Source organism: Podarcis filfolensis, assembly GCF_964270895.1.
Source record: "Podarcis filfolensis genome assembly, chromosome: 5".
Lineage (NCBI taxonomy): Eukaryota > Metazoa > Chordata > Lepidosauria > Squamata > Lacertidae > Podarcis > Podarcis filfolensis.
In genome coordinates this window covers 44132570-44159236 of record NC_139608.1, presented here as the reverse complement: position 1 = coordinate 44159236, position 26667 = coordinate 44132570, and the positions used below count along the sequence as shown (strand labels likewise).

The 26667-nt window shown below is 39.6% G+C and overlaps 2 protein-coding genes across 3 annotated transcripts in view; both read right to left on the bottom strand.

The window, feature by feature from the left end:
* Positions 1 to 26667, bottom strand: part of CNNM2 (cyclin and CBS domain divalent metal cation transport mediator 2) — a 120846-nt gene that overhangs the window by 25492 nt on the left and 68687 nt on the right. For both annotated transcript variants that reach the window (XM_083616425.1, XM_083616426.1), the window contains exon 2: positions 2978 to 3121. In XM_083616425.1, the coding sequence (XP_083472551.1) occupies positions 2978 to 3121 (144 nt within the window). The remainder of the gene's footprint in view (positions 1 to 2977; positions 3122 to 26667) is intronic.
* The window catches only part of LOC310763788 (uncharacterized protein), a 63125-nt gene continuing 45940 nt past the window's right edge, over positions 9483 to 26667 (bottom strand). Inside the window, exons 2-3 of the mRNA XM_083616470.1 lie at positions 10710 to 10771; positions 9483 to 10179 (exon numbers count right to left, since the gene is read on the bottom strand). Of these exons, the coding sequence (XP_083472596.1) occupies positions 10068 to 10179; positions 10710 to 10771 (174 nt within the window). The 3' untranslated portion in view covers positions 9483 to 10067. The remainder of the gene's footprint in view (positions 10180 to 10709; positions 10772 to 26667) is intronic.

Sequence of the window (26667 nt, the reverse complement as noted above, 5' to 3'; positions counted from 1 at the left end):
AGGTGAATTTAATAAATTTTATGAACCAAGTGGAGGAAAGTTGGCTCTGCTGCCTATTAGATTAACTGTGAAGCTAGTAGAAGTGTCTACAACAGTAGTGAAATGCCTAGCCAGGATTGAGATATTTACGGCAATAGAGCCAAGCTTAGTAGCCAAGTATTGTAAAAGTCCTATGATTTTATTTTTGAAAAATGTTGTTGGCATCCATTGATAGACAATGGGGCGCACCTTGGGGAGGTGAAGCCAAACTGCTGCATTAGCAGCACTGAAGTGACCTCCCTGGGGCGCAAGCTTAGACAGTGTGTATGGAGGTCCTGGGCTGCCCATACAACAAGACCTCCTCCCCTTTCAGCCTCACTGATGTAATACAAAGGAAAGAAAAGCAATGTGCTTGGCAACAGGATTTGCCAGAAGGCGACATACAAGGTGCCATCCAACCATCTTAGGGACTCCACTCTGGATTTGTGTAGGGTTCACTCCTTAGCATTTCTTCTCCCAAAGATATCCTGCAAAGCAGTGGAGGTTTAGGATCAGAGTTTTCCTTCTCCTAGATGGGCTACCTTCCTCTACAGTATGTGCAGAAAATGCATTCTTGACCACTGGACCTACTATTGGTCTTGTCTGCTCAATCCACCAGAGCCTGTCTTCATATGCAGGGATGTCCCTAACTTATTGAGGGTTTGAGACCCATTGGCTACCCTCACCTGGTTTAACCACAAGTTGAAGCCTTTTCATGGTGCTGGTGTCACATGCTGACAGCTTTTAGGAGCCACAGGTGAGAGCTGAGTGCAGGATGAGGACCAAAGATGGACAAACTACCCCAGAAGGAGCATGGCATGTCCCCCACCAGAGGAACTACCTCTCCCCTAACACCCCATAGGAAATGAAGAATGAACCAAATAGGAAATGAAGAAAGTTGTAACGGACAAATGTTTAAAAACTGAAATATTTACAGAATAATTGCTTTCCCTTTATGGTAAAATCAAACCTAACGTATTTTCAAGTGGAAACCCATGATAATTTACAGAAGGGCTTCCATCTTTTCCTGCATCCTACACACACAGGAATTATGTATCATACAGATAGTGAAGTTCCATTTATGCTTTTTCTACTTCCCCTGCAAAGAGTTCTGCTGAATGACTGGAACTCAGATATAGCAAATGAACAATTCCTCTCCTTATACCCTCACTTTCCCCTTCCTTTTTAAAGTTACAGTGGGGTGAGGGACAAGAGATCATGCCAATAAGAATGAACCTTCTTCCCACCCATCCCCTTTTCTTCCAAGGGGAACGGGCAAAAGATGGAAGAGGAGTGATGAATCTCTTTCAACATTCTTTATTAAGGGAAATGTCTGTAAAAATAACACAAAATTATATATGCTAAAAAGATAACACCCAATGTGATTATATTTAAAAACACTACAATATTTAGCCACAGTATACACACAGTGCATGCAAATTAAAACAGTCACTTTAAACAATACTTAACATCCAGTACAATAAAATACACACAAAAATATAAGGAAAAAAACATAAAAATATCACAACCATAGGAAAACTTACTAAATGCTGTTTGGTACTTTTCTACCACTGCTTACCTAAACAGATTAAAAAGTAATCTACCCAACAGGGTATATATCTGGTTATCCCCTAAACCAGCTGTCTCTAACTAAATTAAATTTTAAGAGACCAAATTACAATTCCACGGTTTTAAAGCAAGTTTTAGGTTTTATTACAAACAGATGTATATATGCTTAAAAAGTGATAAAGCAAAAGGGGAGATATTCTGTGCTTTTCCCAAATAATGGTTTTCATGTAATAATGATGTTTTGAGTACCAACAGTTTTTATTATTAATAATCGTGTACATAGTTTCTTATAGTGAGTTTTAATGCTGTCTAGAGTATAAGGATGGAGGATAAGTTCAACTAGTCAGCATTTTCAGCAAAGTGACACAATTTACTTCTCCAAGAGTAATATACAGATTGCAGCATAATTATTATTTAGATTTTGTATGTCTCTGACTTTGGCAAAGCAGTTTTTGGCTCAAGAAACACATCAAAATGCATTAGAAACAAAAAACGGTGTATTTTAGAATAAAATACATTTAGAAATGTAGGTTCACTTTTAAATAAAAAAATTATGCAGATTCATGTAGAAATGGGCTGGAATAGACTTATGAAAAAACATGTGCAAAATTGACACAGATCAGATATCCATTAATGTGTCCACCCCAATTTGAGGGTTTACACTGTATGCATTGGCTTTCTGTATATTACAGTTAAATGCTGTATTATTTGTTTAAATACGATTTTTAAGCACTGAGTTTTTTCTTTTTATAGTGTGTAATTCTGCATTATTTTTACAGGCACTTTCCTTCATTTACTTGAAGTGTGGTAGGAACTATATATTGGGCAATTGCCCTATTTTGGTGCTATATTTTTCTAATGTTGTTATTGATTCTCTCTATTTGTGTTTCTGAATCGATCTCCTTCCTATGCCGTGGATAGATTCTTCTTCCCCCAAATAACTGAAGGTTGCTTAAAAGAAAGATTGCTGTTGGGGTGTTTACACTCACTCCACTTTTGCCTCTAGTAATGAGACTTTGGAATTGTTTCAAATACGGGCAAAATTTGTTTCACCAGAGGTAACAGTGCAACAACACTCTTGTCTGTCTCTAGCCTATAGTATAGAAGTTTGGAAGAAATTGTTAAGATTGCTGAGTGGAGCATTATTCACCCCAGAGAATGCCTGTCAGTAGTAAAATGTTCTGATAGGCTAAAGGAAAATGTTAGAAAAGACTGCCTGTCATGACAGAGGGGTCTGTGGATGACAAGCACTTTTAACTGGAGTGAAGTTCCAATTCTACTTCATAGATCTTAAGCAATTTATCTCAAAAAATAAACAAGATAGGGAACTTTATTTGAAGGAAGGCTCCAAACTATTTTGAGGGGGGAAATCATGGGGATTAATACTCACTGTACAGATCTGTTTCATCTAGAATCTCAGATTTGATGATCTCTTCAATTACATCTTCCAATGTAACAATGCCCAAGACTTCATAAAAAGGATCCCCTTCCCCTTCATTGTTCACCCGCTGCACTATTGCCAAGTGAGATTTACCTGCACAGAGTAGTAGACCAAGAAATTAGAAATTATAGCAGAATCACTAGCGAGCCGCTGTCAAAATGACATGGATGGATCCTGCAATGAAACAGCAGATGGTTAAAGGGATACTGTCAATCTAAAATACAGTTATATCTGAAAGTTCATAAAGATTATTAGATTCAGCATAAAGCTGTTTACAGGTATAACTTGTATGTAGTTGGTCCAAAAATTATAACAGGTGATATTTATAAAAACTCAACCATTCTACGACAACCTTGTATTGGGTTAAGCCTCCAGGCTGTCAGCTGGGAAGAGCCCTAGCCAAGGGTGAAATACTGGCCCCTGGACTAGCAGGTCTTGACACAGTGGCAATGGCCACCAGCCAGGCGCAGTCATAGTCACCAGGTCCAGAAATCATGGACCCCATGGCCAATGGGGGCCACCAGAATCAGCTCAATTGTGAGTCTCTGACCCTTCATCACCATTTGTTGGAACTCGCAAAATGGCTGGGAGGCATATAGCAGGCTAGCTAGTGAAATGGATTTTAAGACATCTGTTCCCCTGGGTAGCTGCACATGGCAGACACATGAGATAGACCTGCAGCTGAGTATTTTCAGGTGTGGCAAAGAGAACCACCACTGACTGTATGCCCCAAACTATCCAGCAGCATCTAAAACGCCCTCAGATTCTGCTGCCACTATGCTTCATTTATGATTCTGCAACTCAACCAATCTGCCACGGTGTACTTCAGGCCTGCTAACTGTTCAGCTTTCAAGGAGAGCAGGTTGTATTCAGCACAACTGAAAAGGCTGTTGGCCTCAGTACCCAAGTCCCACCAGTTCGTTTACATATGCGTTTGCCAATGTTTTGTCTGTGTGAACCAGCAAGTGCATGCCCCTGATCTCCAACATCAAGAGACTTAGACTGAGCTGAACTGCACAAAGTTCACCAAGTTCCAAGACACTGATATTCAGCAGGGACTTGTCCACATTTCCTGAACCACTTGACGGCTGATGCGAGCCCCCACCCCATCCATAAACAGAAGGGAATGAACAATAGTCAGACGCTCTCACACACTCCCTAACACCATAGCCAACAAAGATGAGAAACAGAGCATAAAAGCGCATGAAAGGAGAGTAAAAGTGATGGTAATACACGGGGCAGCTGAATACCCAAGAGGACCCTAACTGTCTTTGACCGCAGGCAGGTTCAGACTAGGAAGGAGGCAAAAAAAATTCTGGGCTCTTCCTGTCAAGTGCAGCAAGAGGAGTCATCCTCATTCACTGCCAACAGGTAAATTTCCAATTTGCTTTGGGAAATTTTCTGATGGCCCCTGTGATCTGAATTAGCGTGTTTATTTTACTTGTATTTTGTAAATAGAGGTAGAAATCTTGAAACTGCCAAGCTTGACTAATATTACATTTCCAGCTGCAATCCATTCATTATCACTAATGAACTTATGAAATAGAAAATGTTTCACCTCACCTCACTGACTGTAGCTAAGATGATAATTATTCCTAGTTTACTGACATTCCACATTAACAAACACCAGATGTATTGTATTATACTGTTCATTTGCAAACATATGAATTCAATCATATGCAGAATTAAAAGCAGCGCAATAACTTATTTTAACACAGGCAAGTGACAGCCAGTATACTGTCAACTACCATAATCGATCAAATAAGCTTAGATATGCCACTCTCAGACATTTTTTGTTAGACCTATTTTTTATACTTCAAATAAATCTATAGATTATACAAATGGTGGGAATTTTAATGCCACAGTTTTACAAGCAGGAATCTTCATTACAACAAACATAGAATCATATAATTGCGGAGTTGGAAGGGACCACAAGGGTCATCTAGTCCAACCCTCTGCAATGCAGGAATCTTTTGCCCAATGTGGGGCTCAAACCCATGACTCTGAGTCTCAGGCTCTACTGATCCTAGCTGTCAATGATCACTGGTAAACCAAAGACAATCCAAAGCTTATTAACCATGCAGCAAATTGCACTAAACTATAGTCAGAGAGTTCACTAAAGAACAGTTAAACTACCAATTAAAGTCTAGCTAGTCTCACTTCAGATGATTCATTTTCCTAGATACTAAAGGACTAAAAAAGAAGCAAACAAACAAAACATCTGCACATCATTGTGTAAAGAATTGCAGGGCTGTAAGGCTGTAATCCTGCACATACTTAACCAAGGAGTAAGTCTCACTGAACTCAGCGGTACTTCTGAGAAAATACCCATAGTCTGGGAGGTAATCAAAACAGTCTGATTGACTTTCATTAAGCTCATTTGTAGACAATAGGAAATTGGTGGAAGAAGCTGAGATTTACTAAACTAACAAGCATTCAAAGTATTCCATCCAAACTCACTCATGGTCAAAGAATGAAGCTATCTTGGAAAAAATAGACCAGGGAGGGGACCCTAACAACTGACATGAACACTGCATCAGGTCAAACCAATTCAGCTTGGTAAGCTTCACATCTGCTTTCCCAGGGACCTAACATAATCAGTTAAAAACAAATTCTTTGTGAATGCTGTCTGTCGAAAGCTAAATACTTTTGCTATTCCCAGCTTGTGATCATTTAAAAGGAATTTTCCAAAGCAAGGTCTAATATTAGACTCAAAATGAAGTTTCCATTCCACTTACGCGATATTCTCACCAAAGTAACTACTACATAATCTGATTGTCTTGGAGCTACTCGTTTAGATGCAGATGGACATACTTCAAATACCAACTCCACAGCACCAGCAAGACTTATCTTGAAGAGACCTTGTTTTTCAATGAAGATCATTATTAGAACAATGATTTGTATTTTTAATTATGCACATGCTAATAAACAGTTCCAAAGTATGGAGGATGGACAAATTCCTTGCTCAATTATAATATTACCAATCTACATTCCAAGTACTGGAAGTTCTAATCAAAGTTTGTTATGTGACTGTAGATCTAATTTTTACCAGCCTGATCATACACCACCAAAGTCAGAAAATATTTTACCACCAGAAGACTATAAATGACAGTTGTGGTAGTTTTGAATATCAACTGCATTTTGGTTTTCACATGGCTAGATAATATATAATATGTAAAGTAAGTACAGTATGTCAGACAAGCTCTATTAAGTTTAACCAGCCCTAAGATCTTCTATATTAAATATGAACATTTCAGCATGACACTTCTGTGGGTTTTTTACCAGCATAAAAAGGCAAAGTAAGGAAGACCAAAAAATTATATTTTATTCAAACCCACAATCTCCAATAATAATCACTTCATTTTGTTACTGTGTGAGCTTCAGCTCTTTCTATATCAGCTACAACTTATACATAGCTCTGTCAGTAGAGCATGAGATACTTAATCTCATGGGTCGTGGGTTTGAGCCCCATGTTGGGCAAAAGAGTCGCGCATTGCAAGGGGCAGGACTAGATGACCATTGTGGTCTCATCCAACTCCACAATTATATGATAGCTTTCTAGGAATCAAAACACAATGTGTGTTAAGATACCGTTGTCTTTTCCATTTAATTACAAATATATTATTTTTGTAAGAATTACAGGATTATCAGAACCAAAGGTCACAAAATATATTGCCATGCTAATAATTGTGTGTTGAGGTTATTGCTACAGTTTGTGTATGTTGTACACTGGTACCTTGGTTTACGAACTTAATCCATTCCAAAAGTCTGTTCTTAAACCAAAACCATTCTTAAACTGAGATGCGCTTTCCCTAATGAGGCCTCCCGCCACCGGTGCCCTTCCACCATTCGGATTCTGTTCTTAGACCAAGGTAAAGTTCTCAAACCGGGACATTATTTCCGGTTTTGCGGAGTTTGTAAACCAAATTGTTCTTAAACCGACTGTTCTTAAACCAAGATACCACTGTAACTGGTCAGTGAGCTAACAGGAGAGTGGTGACTTTAGATGACTACACCTGATACAACAACGTACACAGCAGGAATTCTCTGCACACTTGAAACCAGTGGGGCTTAATTTACAAGTTCTTATGCATATGATAGGATGCTCATAATGTAATTCAAAGACTCAAGAACAGCAAAATTATGTGTGTGTGAATGTAGCTGGATTTCAATGTGACTATGTAGGATTAATTTTGGTTTACAACTTTTAATTGATTACTATCTTAGACGTCTTTAGGAGAAACAGGAAATTTTGATCACAGGACTGAATTATCTGCTACTACAGGATCTCTGATAGGAATCCTACCATCATGGATCTGAATGGATGGTTTCAAGTATTATCTGAATATTAACCGACAACTTCCAAGTTCCTTTTCTTTCAATTTCTTTAGAGTCCCTCATATTTATCTAAGTTAATGAGTTTTATAAATTATTTATTATAATTATATTTATTTTTGTGTAAAGGACCCACCAGGCCAGTGCCTGTTGGTCTGTATAAACAGAGGCACAATTTAAAGACTAGCAAAGAAAAAGACAACGTTCCTGATTATTTTCCAGAAACAAAGACACCAAAAACCAAAAAGAACCTAGGCCACTAAAACTACCAGTATCTAAGTGCAACACGAGAAGCTCCAGTTATTTAAATATGTTTACATATGGACTATTTTTCCCCCTTCCATTTTTTTTTATCCTGTACATGAAGAAAGCATAATTCATTCCTTTATTATAAGATGTCATCTCTTCTGGGCATATAGTCACTGGATTTAGATGCGTGTTTCACTAAGATGTGGGAAACTGCAAAATGAATGCAGATACCACTTTCAGCTTCGATAGAAAAGCCTTTCATAACTGATACAAGCATTCACATTACTGATTTATATTCTTTTGGTAGAACAAACAATACCAAAAATTCTGCACCACTGAAAACAGTAACTGAGGAGAAAATATGGTTCAGAAAGCATTGGTCAAATTATTTTTATGTAACTGCAACAGCCTGTGGAAAGCTTCTAATTTAACAGAGCAATCCTAGACATCTGCTCAGAAGAAAGTTCAATGGTGTTTACTCCCAACAACTTAAGCAGCACAAGATTTCAGTCTAAAAGACATAGTTGATAATGTAGGTTGCTTAAATGACCAACTGTTTTAAACACAACAGATTTCCTACATGGATAGCAGTTCTAGATATGAAAAGCATTCAAATCAAACTACTTGTTGATCTTAACTTACAATCTACATAAGGTTTTCAATACAGGAGTACTATCAAAGTAGCAAAAGTGTCACATATGAACCAACCTTAGCCTGCTAGGTAGGCAAATAAATATACACAAGACATACATTGAAAACCAAGGGAAAAGGAGAGGCAAATGTACAAATGAGTGTTATATGGATAATTTATTTGTTAGAATGCAAATGCCACAAAGTGTTGTCACAAATATTTCTTCAAGAACAGATGTTCATGGAAACCGATGTTCAACACAAATCATGCAATCACAATGCAATTCATTACTGTCATGAATTGTGCTCATGAAAAAGAACTTCAACATTCAAAGTAAATGAAACTAATGTTACATAACACATCACTCATTTCATCAGAAGATCAACAGAACATGCAAATCCTTTATTATAAATAATACATTTACATTTGCCTTCAAATATAATGTAACTGTAATTTGCATTCTAATAAACGATCCACACATTTTGAAGTTTGTCACACTGCTTTCTATTGACACTCTCTGAGGTCTGCCTCCCTCTTCCTTTTAGTGTTGCACTTCTTTCCTAATTTTTACATAAACCAACATAGCTTTCCTGCAGTAACATAAGGGGGAAAGTAGTGTGGGTCCATAGATCATCACAATATTAAAGGAATCTTCACCAGGTCTTCTACATTAATAAATGATAATTATCATTTTGAAGCTAGATATAAAACTGTTCACCACTGTTAATCACCAAGCAAGGACAGCTGCATGTTATTGCCTTGCAAGGGGTTAGACTAGTTGATCCTCAGGATACCCTACAACTCTACAATTCTATGAAGTCAGCTTCAAATCTTTGCACATTCTGAATACTTGTCAAACGTAGGTTTGGCTGACTATAGATTCACTGGCTACCAAAATGTCTGGATGTAGCCACGCAAAGTATGCCAGCAATCACCAGTATTTGATATATGTTCCACTAGACAAAGGCATCAATTTAACTCCTGCATTACATGCTACAAACAACAGTGAGACAAATGGAATTTGATGCTACTTTATTTGTCATGCTTAATAACAGCGCACTGAACAGTACAGTACGGCACAGAACAATGGAGATTGCTGCAGTGGATAAAGTTACCACTGCAATGGATCTTTAGTAAAGGTAAAGGGACCCCTGACCATTAGGTCCAGTCGTGGCTGACTCTGGGATTGCGGCGCTCATCTTGCTTTATTGGCCGAGGGAGCCGGCATACAGCTTCCGGGTCATGTGGCCAGCATGACTAAGCCGCTTCTGGCAAACCAGAGCAGCGCACAGAAATGCCGTTTACCTTCCCGCTGGAGCGGTACCTATTTATCTACTTGCACTTTGACGTGCTTTTGAACTGCTAGGTTGGCAGGAGCAGGGACCGAGCAATGGGAGCTCACTCTGTTGCGGGGATTCGAACTGCCGACCTTCTGATCGGCAAGTCCTAGGCTCTGTGGTTTAACCCACAGCACCACCCGCATCCCTCAATGGATCTTTAGCAGTGTTTAAAACAGTAACTGCCAGCCACAGCAAAAGGGATTTGTCTCTTTCCCTACTGGTCTTTGGACTGAATTCAAAATATAGCCTGCATTTTCAAGAACCATAGCAAAGTAGAGTAAATTATCAGTACCAGTTGTTGCACCAAGGATGTTATCCTATTTGAAACATCTGTAGAACTTTAGCGCAAATTAAGAACTCTCTATCACACTACCCATAAACTTTAGCATCCATTTCTGGACAGCTGTCCTGTTTGCCAGGACACAGGCCTGATATTTGTTCCATCATTTCTTTTGAGTTCAGGCTGAAGAGTCACTTTGGTGTTTCATGAACCATATCTCTGGCAGGGAGACAATGTAAAATTTCTTTCCTCTGCCTTTCCTTCTCTTGCCATATTTCTTGAGTGATGGGTTGTGATCCTCAAGTCAGACACTTTGCTGGAAAAAAGCACAGAGAAAGTTAAGTGACAAAGAACAGTAGATATTGTCTCACATACTCCTAAAAAGTAAGGAAAAACCAAAGATGTCAACATGACAGCAAGTAGATGAACCCAAGAGACACCTTCTGCAACTCATATGCATACTTTTGCTCAAGGACAGAGATGGAAGAAGCAGGGCTGGGGGGGGGGGAGAGTGCATGCAAAGCATGAGGTGAAAGTGGAAGAACAAGGCAAGGAGAGCCAAGTAGAAAAGAAACTCAGCTTTGTGAAGAAATAAATGGTGAGGGTATATCAATGAGACACAAAAACAAGTAGGATAAATGTGGAATTATGGTTATTCTGATTCAGATATCATCTGATATCATATTGTGATAGCATTGTGATTCCTCCCTCCCTTCCTCTCCTTTAATTATTTCATCCCAAAGCCATGTATTATATGTGGTCAAATGTCCCTTTCCAACTGAACTGCCAAAATGGTAGTTCATCACAAATATAGAAGGTAAAACAGCACAACATAGTTTTGCTTACCAGGAGTTAAATATCATGAGCAGTGCTGTCTCTTGTGCTGGCCTTCTCTGTCTTGTTGCCACCTGTAAAGAAGTACAATGCTAGCTGTCCAGGTCTTAGGGTTCTGATCTCTCAGGAGCATCAAAGAGGTAGGTTCTTTGAAGAAATGGTCTCCATGCTTACACTAAAAAGATGCTCAGAAAAAGTATCTGTACTTGGCTTCAGAAGTTACAATGGTGGCTGTCCCCGGTGGCTATGCAGTGGTAGACAGTACTTTCAGTGCTCATGCTTATACAGTTTCTATGAACTTGCAGACAAAATTAGTATATCATAGTCTAGCAGAAGCTAGGAACCCTTCTAAAGAGGAGCTGCTGCCTGCCTGAGAGGCATTGTTACAGGGGAGAGCCTGCAGGAACCATCAAGGACATGCTTTTCCACCTGCTTTGCCCACCCACCTCCAACCAGGGAGAGCCAGCACAGCCATTGGGCAGGGTAAGGCACCAATGCCACCAGCAGCAATTTCGGGCAAGATCACGTCTCACCCAAAATGGCATGATCTTGCCTCAAATTGGCGCCACCTGACAGGGCACATAGCAGCAGCAGCAGATCTGGTGGTATTGGCAGCAGCAGGAGGGAGTAGTGACAGTTGCAGCAGCAGTTCCCATTTCACCTGAAACAGCAAAACAGGATGCGCTGCCCCTCCATCCTTCAGTATTCTTGCTTTCTCTTAATATTTTTGTAGGCAATGTTCTTTGCCTTTTGGGCAGGAACACGGATGTTTTTGGTATTTGGCTTTTAATAATGTTGAAATGTTTTGAATTTGTATCATTTGTATTGTACCACACAGCAGTAGCACAATGACTCCCCTTGTAACATTCCCAAATCCTACACACACAGTGTAGTCCCAAGCCTTTATCACCTTCCCTCAGGAGACTGTAATACCTCATGGACCGCCTCTCCCACATGAACCAACCCAGACCCAGATCATCATCATCTGAGACCTTTCATCGTTCCATATCCAGTTCTAACTGTAGCTTCTTGTCCCACATAGAGATTTCTCAGGAGACAGATGAGGTGACCAGGCACTCCCATTTCTTTAAGAACTTGCCATAGTTTGCTGTGGTCGACACAGTCAAAGGCTTTTGCGTAGTCAATGAAGCAGAAGTAGATGTTTTTCTAGAACTCTCTAGTTTCCTCCATAATCCATACTGCTTAAGCCTGCCTTGTAGAATTTTAAGCATAACCTTGCTAGCGTGTGAAAGGAGCACAATTGTGCGGTAGTTGGAGCATTCTTTGGCACTGCCTTTCTTTGGGATTGGGATGTAGACTGATCTTCGCCAATCCTCTGGCTGCTGAGTTTTCCAAACGTGCTGGCTATTACTACTGCTCTAATCTTTCCACATGGCCTTCAATTTCCAAGATAAATTAAATTGTTTGGTAAGTTCAGAAAAGATGCATTTCTCCCCGCTGGGAATTTACATGTTAGTACTTCCATATTTGTACAAGTTGTTCTTCACTTATCAGCCATCAATTTACCAAGTGAAACAAAGCTAAAAATCAAGACCATCACCAGTAGAGGGAGCAGGAAGCTTTCTTTTGATTTTCTCAATACAAAAAAAAGTGCTGTAACGTCTAAACCTGGCATCAGGAACTTGAAATAAATGTGAGTCCAACAACAATTAGTTAGAATACTTCATGTTCAAAACTTTAGCTACAAATAAAAGCAAATGAGATAAGGAAGTGTTTATCAAGGACTGAAAACAACCAAGCGCTGGATTCCAACAATATCCGGTCAAGGGTAACCAAAATAAAGTTAATCAGAGGAGCACTAAACAACAAATATAGTACTGTTTTCGGTAAATGTAAGACTAACAAACTAAATGGAGAAAAAGGAAATAATCAGATGTATACGTATATAAATAAATTGTCATCTATGTCTCAAAACTACTCAGCATATTCCTTTAATATGGTTACATTTTTCTACTCTTCATATATGATGGGGGTGATTTAGAATACTGCACGCAGTTCTGGACACCTCACCACAAAAAGGATATTGTAGAGCTGGGGAAAGGTCATAAAAGAGCAACCAAAATTGCTATTTCCCTACAAAATTGGAATTCCCCTACAAGGAAAGGTTGTAACACCTGGGACCTTTTAGTTTAGGAAAAAGGCAAATAAAGAGAGACATGACAGAGATGTATAAAATTCTGCATTATATGGAATTCATTTCCACAAAGTATAGGGACAGTTACCAAATTGGACGGCTTTAAAAGCAGATTAGATAAATTCATGGGTGATGAAACTATATTAGGCTACTAGCCATTGGTTATATTCTACATCCACTTGGAGGTTTATGCCTCTGAATACCTAGGACTGTTGGTGGATTCTTTTAGAAATAGAAATTGCCATAATTGCTTGTTTGGAGGTCAGGAATAGAAATCACTTAAGCAAATACAAGCAATACTCACTACATTATTATTGTTTTGATCTGCAAGCATGTAAATTATTATATGATTTTATGCATTATCTTTTAAATTTCTTGTCCACTGAACTGTATTTATATTTATTCCATAATTGATTCCACAATTAATTACAGCAGTTTAGGCCATAGCAGATAGGAAGATAGACAACATAGGTTTTAGCAGAATCCGAACTGTAGCAGAATGAAAACAACACCAACTGCAATGAACACACAACCAAATACAACGTGCTGCTTAATTGCATCTGTGTGAATACCAGAGGCTAGGAATCACAAATGGGGAGAGTGCTGTTGCTGCTTGCCAGCTTCTTATAAGCATTTGAGTGGCCACAGTGAGAACAGGATGATGGATTAGATGGGTCAAGGTTAAATGAGCCTTTGGCCTGATCCAGCAGGGCTCCTCTGACATTCATTATGTATTGTTTAGTATTTGTCAGTCAAGTCAAGGCATACTGAAGGATTGGTGAGGCAACATCAGTTCCTTAATACGGGTCACACAAACAGGCCAAGTAATTCTAACAAATAGGAAATATTTCTCAAGTTCACAGTGGGGCTATGGTTTATTTCTGCACTAAAAAAAGGATTCAGATTACACAGATAGCTATTTTACCTTAGTGTCCCAGCAGAACAAAACACATTATTTTCCACTCATATTTTCCCACCACTAGAAAATGTGACAGATATTTCTAACTGTTTCTATAAAAGTAATTGCAAAATACGCTTGGTCATTTACAGAAATATGAAGACAGAGAGAAAGAGAATGTGTTTCCAATTTGTAATTTACAGTATTTCTTGAGCTTAATTATGTGATTGTGAACTTAAACCTTACTGAAGTGATTTTTGAGGCAAAAGCACATTCTACTTTGTATCACACAATACTCAAATTATGAAAGACAGGAACCCCTAAATAAAGTCCACAAGTCCCTACACCAGCTTCTCATTTTTAGCTAGATAATGCCCCCCTGCTGTCAAAAAACAGTAGCTAAGAAGGGCAGGGACAAAAGTGAAGGTCTGGGGGCTACATCTCTGTAATTTGAGCCTGACATCATACCCTTGTTAGCCAGAGCTTTCCAAACTTTTCATGTTCGTGACACATTTATTTTCACGACATGGTAATTCAGTTTTACTAGCGAACCAGAGGTTAAACTAACACATTTCCAGCCCTGGGAGGAGCGTTTGCATTACACATCTACACACTGCAGCAGATACACTAACACGTTGCAACACAGAGTTTGGAAAGCTCCGCTGTTAGCAATGCAATTTCCTCCTCCTCTGGGATTCAGTGGATTTTAAAACTGAAGAGCAGAACTATTAAAATTTTACAGAAAACGCGTCCACATTACTATGTGATAAGGGATTTCTACTATGTGGCTGCTAGTCATATTACTACAAATGCGGTCAACTTTTCTATCATGTGTTCAAAGGTATCATAAAGGCCAATAACATCACCATATGATATTCACCATATGAAGTAGTAAGGCTTTGCCATATTTCCCACACTGTTAGATGGTTATCTGTGCTAGTAGCCCATAGCTGGTGATATCCTACATTATTCATGCTCAAAAGCCAACCCATTGGATTCAATGGCACAGGACTTTCAACTGTGAAGAAGTCAGTATTCTAACTCCCTACAGCTTGAAATGTTCACCAATGCCACTGAGAGAAGATTGAGTGTGTTCCATAAACAGGAAGGAGTGCTCAAATCTGTTCCAATTATCTCTTCCATTGTTTCCTAAGTGCTGGCAATGGTTTGAGAAGTATCATACAAACATTACAAAGAGCCCTGCTATACCAGATAAAAGGCCTATCTAGTCCAGCATCCTATTCTCACAGTGGCCAACCAGAGGCTGATGGGAAGCACAGGCCAATGGAAGGAAGCCCTAACAAAAATTTAAAATTATTCAGGCCTGCCTTATCCATTAGGGATGCGGGTGGCGCTGTGGCACAGAGCCTAGGACTTGCCGATCAGAAGGTCGGCAAGGTTCAAATCCCCGCGACGGGGTGAGCTCCCATTGCTCAGTCCCTACTCCTGCCAACCTAGCAGTTTGAAAGCACGTCAAAGTGCAAGTAGATAAATAGGTACCGCTCCAGCAGGAAGGTAAACGGCGTTTCCGTGCACTGCTCTGGTTCACCAGAAGCAGCTTAGTCATGCTGGCCACATGACCCAGAAGCTGTACACCGGCTCCAATAAAGCCAATAAAGCGAGATGAGCACCGCAACCCCAGAGTCGGCCACGACTGGACCTAATGGTCAGGGGCCCCTTTACCTTTATCTTATCCATTACACCCTAATCCTTTCAGTGATGAATGGAGAATAGGCTTCTGCCATTGCTAGCAAGACTGCTGTTGCAGAGGGGTGGTACGGTGGTACCTCGGGTTAAGAATTTAATTCGTTCCGGAGGTCCGTTCTTAACCTGAGGTACCACTTTAGCTAATGGGGCCGGAGCACAATTTCTGTTCTCATCCTGAAGCAAAGTTCTTAACCCGAGGTAATATTTCTGGGTTAGCGGAGTCTGTAACCTGAAGCGTATGTAACCTGAAGCGTATGTAACCCAAGGTACCACTGTATTCTCTTCCCAGGCTTTCTCTTCCCAGAGACAAGGCTGAGGCACTATACTAGAAATAAATCCTACCTTCCAAAAGCTGGGAGGGAAAGCACAGGGGAAAGCAAAATTCCTAAATTTGAAACAGATTGAAACCAATTATTCAGTTTCTAACTCTCCTCTCTTAATTCGAGTCAACACATAATGACAGCATAATAGAAATAGGTAAGCAGGGTACTTAAATTATAGCTGGTCACATTGAACTATAACCAAGGAAAGATGATAGATATAATGCTTGGAAAACTGAGCAATCAACGTAGTTGAAATGCAGAAGCATAATGCAGAAAATAGTGTCCGATAAAGTTTAACACCATTTAAAGACAACATTTTACATTCAAGAATGGTTTGAATTTGATAGAAATAACTACCCACTGGGTTCCTACAAGCCGTTCATGAGAAAGTCTCCTGAACCCTGGGGACAATGCAAGCCACCCATTTTCCATCATTCCCAGAGTATTTAAAGACTTGCATTTTCCCATCTTATTTTGGTTCATCTCCATTTTCCTATAAATAAAGATTCTACATAGGACATCAATCTTTCCATCTTTTCTGGTGCTAACATACACATGCTGGAATGTTTTTCTAGTAAATGATAAGCAGTTTGAGACAAAGGATTATAAGGCCTTGAGCCCAGACAGATAGAGATGGGAGCCTTCTCATCTTTCCCAAGAGACAGGTATCTTTTCTCTAGACCAAAAGGTTGTGTTTTGGAAACAAATGTATCTATTTCTGTCATTTCCTTTAGACTTGCAGTCTTTGTGGGGTAGATAAGCAAGCCTGACTACACTGTCTGAGAATGGCTCTTGGGCCCCCCAAAAGTATTCTTAATCTAAATATGAGGCTTTCAAAAGGAAAATGTGTGTTGCTTATAAACTCACCACAGTGGAATAATGCTACAATACACAAGTTTTACTCTCAAGGGTCTTATAATCAAGTTTCTGTGGATGGTAGTTCAGTTGTATAGAGCATGGTGCTGATAATGTCAAGGTTGCAGCATATTCCTGCATTGCAGGGGGTCGGAAAAGATGATCCTCAGTGTCTCTTCCAACTCTACAATTCTATGAAGTGTAGACATTCAAGGATGGCAACAATGATTATGTACCATCTAAATATTATAGGAAATGCCTATACGAACCGGTGGTGCACCTTTATTGATTGGGTAAACCCCAATCTCCTGGATATTCATGTTAAGCTTCTGGGAAGACCCTTCTCAGCATCTCACCTCTGTGAGTTATCATGTGGGACATGTGAGAGATCCTTCTTTGTGGTGGATTCTTCAAGTTTATGGAATGCACTCCCCCCTGAGGTAGGGCTGGCACAGCCACCATTCTCATTTTGGCACCAAATAAAAACATGCTTGCTTACTCAAGTATTTGGGAGTTGTTATTAGCTGCTCAGCTTAAATTTAAAAGAGAGACTGTTCTACAGTTCTAGCATTGGCATTATTTGTTGGTTTTATCTGTTCTCCCCATTATTATTAACAACTTGAATGTTGGGTTTTATTGTACCCCACCCCAAGATTATTATGATTAAGTGCATGCAATAAATATTTTTAACTAAATGAATCAATAAAATTTGCTAGAAAAAATTCTTCCTGAGGTTTCTGCTTCTTGTACAATTAGCTGTCACACTTAGCTGTAGTATACACATTGGGACTTAAACAAAATTAAATATAGTGGTATGGCAAAAGACCACCATCAGAATTTCAATATAGCTAAATATCAGTCTTGCAGAAGACCTTTTTATTGTTTTTAAGAAAAGAATTAATACAAAGGAAATAGATGTTTGCCCTACCCCCACCAAAAGCACAAAGCTCCATTTTGTCCATAGTGAAGCACAATAACTAGGAGCTGACAAATTTTGTTCTTGTTTATATCCTAGGAGGGGAAGTGGATTGTTTTAAGGTGTATACACAAAGGCACAAAGATCTCCCATGAGAATGGAAAAAAAGTGATGAAAGGTGGGGGAAATGACCCAAAAACATAGCATGGAAACATTCCATCAAGGACTGTCCATTGGTGTGAATAGAAAACAGTAGAATGCCTATGAAAGATCAAAGATTAAAAGGATTAAATGTAAATATAATACTAAAAAAATGAGTGTGTGGACCACATGCCAATTGCACATCACATGAAAAAATTTCAGAAGGTCGGCGGTTCGCATCCCCGTAACGGTGTGTGCTCCCGTTGCTCCGTCCCTGCTCCTGCCAACCTAGCAGTTCGAAAGCACATCAAAGTGCAAGTAAATAAATAGGTACCGCTCCGGCGGGAAGGTAAAGGGTGTTTCTGTGCACTGCTGTTGTTCGCCAGAAGCGGCTTAGTCATGCTGGCCACATGACCTGGAAGCTGTACACTGGCTCCTTCGGCCAGTAAAGCGAGATGAGTGCCGCAACCCCAGAGTCATCCGTGACTGGACCTAACGGTCAGGGGTCCCTTTACCTAGTGCTCCCCCAAAGTGCTAGTAGTCTAGATTCTACCCACCTCATCTGCCCAGCACTGACAACAATTCTAAGCTTTCTCATGCCACAGGGTAGAGATTACCATTATATCCATGGAAACTTGAAGAAGAAAAGTCCCCTTTTAAATACTATGACAGTGAGCATGGATAGGTGTGGGTAACAGAGCTTAAGGAAGTTATCCTTTATTTAAGGAAGATGTTTATTGTAAGTAGGTAAAAAGTCTTACTTGACTTGATTCCCACAATTCAGAGATACTGAAAGGGGAAAAAAATACTTGGGCTTGGTTACAGAAATGTGCTTGTTATGAGGGAATAAGTGATTTTGCATTCATTTGTCGGAAGCCCTACCTGGAAATGTCATTGCCTTACCTACGGAGAAAGATTGGCTATACCTCTAACTGTTCCAGAGATGCAAAATAATGTTCATGTAATATTATTTGGAAATCAATTATCAAAACAAAAATATATAATCTAAATACTCTTTCTGAAAAAAGGATGATACACAAGAGTATCTGGGGAAACGCTGCGGCTTTTCCTTATGGAGGAACTCTTCCAATGAGCAAGCATGCAACTATCCATTCTAAATGATCCGTTAGTATTTCTACTATGCAACTATTAACCTGCTTTTAAAAACAGCTCTAAACTGTATAGGGACGCGGGTGGCGCTGTGCGTTAAACCACAGAGCCTAGGACTTGCTGATCAGAAGGTAAGCGGCTTGAATCCCTGCGACGGGGTGAGCTCCTGTTGCTCGATCCCTGCTCCTGCCAACCTGGCAGTTCGAAAGCACATCAAAGTGCAGGTAGATAAATAGGTACCAATCCAGCAGGAAGGTAAACGGCGTTTCCGTGTGCTGCTCTGGTTCGCCAGAAGTGGCTTAGTCATGCTGGCCACATGACCCGGAAGCTGTACGCCGGCTCCCTCGGCCAATAAAGCGAGATGAGCGCCGCAATCCCAGAGTCAGCCACGACTGGACCTAATGGTCAGGGGTCCCTTTACCTTTACTTTACTAAACTGTATAGATTGCCACTGGTGACCACACTGCCTCTCCTTCTGCCCTAAGCAATATTGCATTTCAGGAACGAGAACAATTCTACGAATCTTCAGCATTAAGCCAAAAAATGCACCAATACAGTCATACCTCAGGTTACGAATGCTGCAGGTTGTGCGTTTTTGGGTTTTTGAGTTGCGGACCGCGCCGAACCCAGAAATACTGGAACGGGTTACTTCCTGGTTTTGGTGCTTGTGCATGCGCAGAAGCGCAAAATGATGTCATGCACATGCGCAGAAGCACCAAATCGCATCACGCGCGTGCGCAGACGCAGCGCTTTAGGCTGCAAACGCTGCAGGTTGCGAACGTGCTTCCCGCATGGATCACATTCGCAACTAGAGGTACGACTGTATTGATTTGGTCTTTCTATTATATTCCACCATTAATTAATTGCTATGCAAAAAGCTAACTGTCATCCCAGTGTCATCACCATTTGCAACATCTCCTGAGCCAACACTACAAAACTTAGTCTAGAATCCTTTCAGTATTTTACTTTTATCAGCACTGAAGCCACACAAATTCATAAAACCATTTTAATTTTTTTTTTTACAAGGCCAGGAAAGGATTTATGTGAAATAAGAAAAGGAAAAATGTATAAGTGCTATTAGTAATCTCAGGTTACATGTGCAGAAAACAGTAGCTGATAGCATGTTTCTGGTAGCATCCCACAAGGTGAACTAGAAGAACAAAGGATTTGTGTTCAAAGTTGGGTGAACCTCTGATATTTGTTAATTCTCACCTCCAACTCCATCTCACATCATTCTGGACCAGAGCTTTCCAAACTGTGTGTCGCGACACATTAGTGTGTTGGCTGCAGTATGTAGATGTACCATGTCAACACACCTCCCTGAGCTAGAAAGGGAGCAGGCAGATCATGAGATATGTTGTGCCCCCATACATTTTGTTATTACAATTTATGCATGTGTCCAAATCTCTTATAAGAGGTTAGTTTAACCTCCAATTTGCTAGTAAAACTGAATTACTGTGTCACGGTGCCTGTCTAAAACTTGTGTCACCAATGTGAAAAGTTTGAGCAGCTCTTCACTAGATGCAAGGAGCAGCATAGCAGAGGCAAGAAAGTTCAGTTACACATACAGAAACATATGGAAACATCTCATTTAAAGATAGTGTAACTGAAATTTATGTAGAATATGTTACAAAGCAATATCAGATAATATATGAAGTTTAAAACTATTTATAATAAAAGCACCCAAGTGTCAAATAAGCAGTTTACCTGTTAACCCCTGAAATTCGCACTGACCTTTTTCTTTTCCACTGCTGTTGCAATTTTCCAGCAGTTTAAGTTCATTTGGCTTAATGGCTTCAACATGAAGCTGCAGGTGGAAAAAGTTGCCTGCAAATTTGTTCCATTCAGAGCAATTTAGGCAGCACTGCTTGCGTCAGGCTCTACCTGTTTTACACCATGGACTCCATGAACAAGTATTGCTGACCTTCCATCTGAAATGTTTCACTAGGTATGCCTATGTACAAAATCATTATAGCATACTGCATGCTTGTAGGTAAGTGACAAGAAGTTTGCCATGAGGAAAACTGCTATGTAGCAGAATGGACTTCTTGACCCCTTTCAAAGCTTCTTGTAGTTAAAGTGCAGATGTTTCAGAATTAAGAAAAAAAGGACAATGTTAAGTTGCTAACCAGTTTTTCTTTTGACATACCTACTGCAAAGAAGCTTGTTACAAAGAAGTTTAGGTTTATAGTGAAAATGTGTTTCTAAAGTTTAGTAAGTGATCAGTAACTTATGAAGGTAATTCTCTAACACAATAGTAAGATTTCCTGTAAGTACTCTGAATGCTATTCAACTGGACTAGGGCTGGCACAAAGGCAAGGATGGAGGCTGAAGTTTTTAGGAATAAAATTACATGTCTCACACTATCACAGCAAAAGTATCATATGCAGAAAGGCCATAGCACAATGGTAGAATACATGTTTTGCATATAGAAGTCAAATCAAGCTTTGATATCTACAGGTGGAGCCGAGAAAGTCTCCTGTAAAATCTTGGAGAGTAGCCAACTGTTAGTGTAGACAAAGTTAAGGTATATGGACCCATGGTATGACTCAGTAGCAGCTTCCTATGTTCCAATATTTATGTAGTAAGAACTAGTTCATACATGCATGCCACTCAATGACTACAGCATCAAGTGGCAACTTGAGTGTGAGAAAGAGCTAGCAAAGACTGAACAAGAAGTATTTACATGAGAAATTTCTACCTTTGCTAGATAATAGTATGTGATGGTTTCTTCACACAACAGTTGTTGTTTTTTAGTCAGCCCTAACTATCCTCATATCTTTACTAAGTCATCAGGTTGCCAAGAGATGAATGAACTTTCCCCACATGTCTTAATGTGTCTGATCATCAAGGTTTCCTGTTTTAGTTGGTTTTATAGTATTTCCTAATTGGATACAGCCCACATAAAATGGGAACGCCACCCTAGTACAGACAACACTGAATGTCTAAGCTATGATTGTAAACAAGCAGCACATTTATGTTTTCATGTGAGATAAATGACAGAAGTACATATCAGATCTCTGTAGTCTATATCAATGCTTTAGATAGCACCAAAAGCCATGTTGTAGACTTGAAATGTATTGGAGGAGTGGGAAGGGGGTTCGCCTTTCAGAGAGGCAGCTGTGTTAGCCTTGTGCCACCTTAAAGACTAACAGGTTTATTGTGGCACAACTGTTTGTGGACTAGAGTCCATTTCATCAGACTATCAGTTGGCAAGGTGTGTGTATGCATAAATACGTTTTCATTCTTTCAAAACCAAGAGCTGTAAATGGCCATAAAATGCAGAAGTACAGTCTGTGACAATTCTACGTAAAGCTTAAGAGCATACAACACAAGCTGTATAGTCAAAGAGGTCATTGCAATGCCACTGGCAGCAAAAATGCAACAGCTAACAATCCTGAGAGAGCCAGAAGTGACATATAGGAGTGAGTGAACTGAAATAAAAGACTCACCAGGGCTGAGGCTGAGAGAGACAGCAGCACCAGCCACCCAGGAAGGGTGTCCTAGCCTACATGGGTTTAAGATCTAGCTCAGGGCAGTCCAACATTTCATACAAAGTGGGCCACAAGAGAACTTCAATGTAGAACCCATGGGCCGCACACTGATGTTGTACCAGGCAGGGAAAGGGCGGCAAACTTTGACAAACACACACCCCAGCCCTCTGCTGCCTCCCCAAAGCTGGCTAAGTGAGGCACTGGGGTTTGGGAAGGAGGCATGACGCTTTGGCCGAAACCTAGAGCCCTCCCACCTCCTTCCCAAAGCTGTGAAAGCCCTAACTAGGATGTCAGAGCCCTCTGAAAACCCAGCACCTTGCTTACCTGGCTTAAGGAAGAGAACACGAGGTCTTCAGGGGCTTCAGGAGGAAGTTCCATGGCCTAAGTCCAGTCACAGGAAAGTCCCAATCAAGCATATTCCAGAGTATGTTGGGACACGCAGAAGGACCTCTGAAGGTGATTTCAACAGGTGGAAAGCTGGTGTTCCAGGTAACTCAGTTGTAAATCATGTATGAATTTAAAGGTCATCACCAGCATGTTGAATTGTGCCCAGAAACCAATAAGCAGCTTGTGTAGCTTTATCAATAAGGGAGCTTACACTTCCTATATGCTTCCTGTATGCAACCCTTGTTTATCTGCCCACTGCATTATGATCAACTGAAGTTTCCAAGTACTCAAAGGCAGACCTACACAAAATACATTGCAATGATCTAGACATGATTAGACATACAACTATGGCATGGATCACCATAGCCAGATTTACATTATCCAAAAATGGGCACAGGTGGCATACGATCAGCTGATCATCATTGTCTGCATTGTCATACCAGTGACTTATAAGCTCTTCTGATCTTTTGGGGAAAGCATCAGAGTTTCTCTTTCTAAAGCAGTTAAACATTGAGCACAAAGTGCTCTAGAACCAGAATTATTAATACTTGAATCAATCCCCCAGCGAAAATGCTGAAATGGGTCTCATCTGTCTAAATATTTAATCATAATTGTCATCAGTTAACAAACAAGCCAGAAAATGTTCCTAATGATGTGCATGTCTGTTTGGAAAATAGTTTCAAGCTGAATATACAATTCACAGTAGTATAATAAAATTATTTTCTCTTGTTCAGTGCTCTCATTGCTGCAATCATCCCTGCTCTATGTCATGCCTGGCCATTTTCCTGGCAGCAAGGACTCATTCTGTGGGCTAGACAGAATCACCCGTCAAAAGCCCTTAAAATAGGACTGTTGCTGACATTCTTTGGTACTCTTGATCCCATTCAACTGGCAACTGGCAGCCAGAAGCTGCCAACCCCAGAGGTGACCAATGAGAGTAAGTTTTTTTTGTGTTAATTCTGCCTAATGTAAGAACAGTTAGACCAACATTCTTGTACAGGGTTTTGTTACTATTTTTTCTGCATGCTCTGTTCCTTCCTCCTTTCCCTATTGTATATACTTTTAAATTTAAAATAAGAGATTGCATTTGATCTTGCAGGTATGGGGCTAATCCAACGAATGTTATAGGTATCAATAATGTCATTGTATTCATGAACATCAGTAACTAAATTATGTGAATTCAACCTCTTAATGCCTATCCCACATCACTGTTTAAAAATGATTCCAAAGGATGCATTGAATTATCTGAAAATTGCTGGACTTAATAAAAGTCAGATCATCTAAAACAAATTATTTATGTGCTAGAAACCAGGCAGGCCTCCAATTTGTACATATGACCTTGAAAGACCTACATCTTGAAAGACCTACATTGGCTCCCAGTACCTTTCCGAGCACAATTCAAAGTGTTGGTGCTGACCTTTAAAGCCCTAAACGGCCTCGGTCCAGTATATCTGAAGGAGCGTCTCCACCCCCATCGTTCTACCCGGACACTGAGGTCCAGCACCGAGGGCCTTCTGGCGGTTCCCTCACTGCGAGAAGCTGTTACAGGGAACCAGGCAGAGGGCCTTCTCGGTAGTGGCACCCTCCCTGTGGAACGCCCTCCCACCAGATGGCAAAGAGAACAACAACTACCAGACTTTTAGAAGACATCTGAAGGCAGCCCTGTTTAGGGAAGCTTTTAATGTTTGATGTATTACAGTATTTTAATATTTTTTTGGAAGCCACCCAGAGTGGCTGGGGAAGCCCAGCCAGATGGGTGGGGTATAAATATTAAATTATTATTAGTAGTATTATTATTAGTATTATTATTATTATTACTTACATATAGGGTGCTACATTACGGCGCAATTCGTTTAAATCTCTGCTGTTTAATTTTGACTGCATTCTTTCTAAGTTACTATAATAATGAAAAGCCTCAGACAATACTGCACAAAAAATTCAATGAAATGCAAAGGAGGCTGTAATTAAGGATTTCTTGAACCATATAATTAGAAAGCCCTTATACAACGTATGGGCAAATTATCGATGGCTACTGGAACCAAAGATACCCTGGTGGGTGTCTCCACTAGAGGTATTAGCGGTAAAAACAAAATATAGAAAAGAAATGGCCAACATACCAACAATTATTAATAAAAGAGCATGGTGTTGTAAAACTAAAACCATATGAAGAGATTAAGGATTACTGTAATAGTTGGCTACAATATCATCAAATAGTCCATTTGTTTAACGAAGTTAAAAAAACAGGTTTTGAACAGAAAACTTCCAAATTGCAAAGCGAACTATTGCAGTTAAATAAATAAATAAATATCGAAAGTGTACAATTTACTCCTTGAGTGGAAATTGAAAGATGAAGTAATAAAAGAAACAACAATAAAGTGGTCACAAGATCTGGGAAGACAATACATTTAGATAGGTGGGGAAAATTATAGAGTGTTGACATAAATTTCACATCTTGTTATTTGATAAGAGAAAATATAATGAAAATGTGTTATCGTTGGTACCTTACCCCAGTAAAATTGGCAAAGATCTATAAAAAAATATTCAAACCTTTGTTGGAGAGGTAAAGCGGAGGTGGGAACAATGCACCATATGTGGCGGGGGTGTAAGGTGATTAAACAATTTTGGACCAAGATACATGAAGAGTTGAAAAGAATATTTAAGAGCACACTTCTCAAAAAGCCAGAAGCATATCTGTTAGGCTTAATAACCAACGATATCCCCAAAGATAAAACTAATATAATCCTCTATGTGACAGCAGTGGCTAGATTACTAGTGGCAAAAAATTGGAAAACAGGAAAAATACCAGAATTATCAGAATGGAGGATTAAGATCTGTGAATTTATGGAGATGGAAAAATTAAAGGCTTCAATTAGCAGCTGCCCCAAGCAAAAAATTGAGAGTGGGAGTGTGTAGAGATATACAGTGGTACCTTGGGTTACATACGCTTCAGGTTACATACGCTTCAGGTTACAGACTCTGCTAACCCAGAAATAGTACCTCGGGTTAAGAACTTTGCTTCAGGATGAGAACAGAAATCGTGCTCCAGCGGCACGGCAGCAGCGGGAGGCCCCATTAGCTAAAGTGGTGCTTCAGGTTAAGAACAGTTTCAGGTTAAGTACGGACCTCCGGAACAAATTAAGTACTTAACCCAAGGTACCACTGTATATGAAAAAATATGGATATGGAAATTAAGTTTAACATAAACATAAAAGGAAAGACTCGCAAGGATACAACATGATATTATAAAGGATATGACTATTAAGTATAAATAACTGCTAACACAACAAGAAACAATAATACAAATGCCAATAAGATCTCACATGGGTGAGGGGAAGTTGGGAGGGTAGTATTTGGAAAATTATTGATAATGTGATATAAAAGTAAAATGATTGTGTTTGAAATTTGAATTATTTTAAATGATTGTGATTGTAAGTTTTTTCTAGTTTTTACTTCTTTTTCTGTCACAAAAACTTTAAATAAAATTTAAAAAAATTAGAAATGCAACGAGCCAGCCACAAAATTATAGTCAGTTGCCTAATAGTTACTTTGTTTTCTTAGCTGTTTCAATTGATTCAAAGGCGTTCATTGAGAAATTACAAACAGTTTCAATTTGATAAACAAATATTTCTCTCTCTCTCTCTCTCTCTCTCTCTCTCTCTCTCTCTCTCTCTCTCTCACACACACACACACACACACAGAGGCAAGGCAGAAAGTGAGAAAATACTAAGCCACATAGTACACACCATTCATCACCTTCGCCAGGAAAGGATTGTTCATACCCTGCAGCGTGTTCTAGGCTTTGCCTAGTCTAATTTTAAGTGACCCAAGCAACAAGGGAAAATATTTCCAAGTTACATAACTGTTTTTAATGAACTGCCAAAGAAGCCTACTTAACACTTTTTATTCAAGAATTTTTATTGATCAAGGGTGTTAACAATAGCAAAAGCAAAAATACAGAAATCGTTTACTATACAAACACCCATC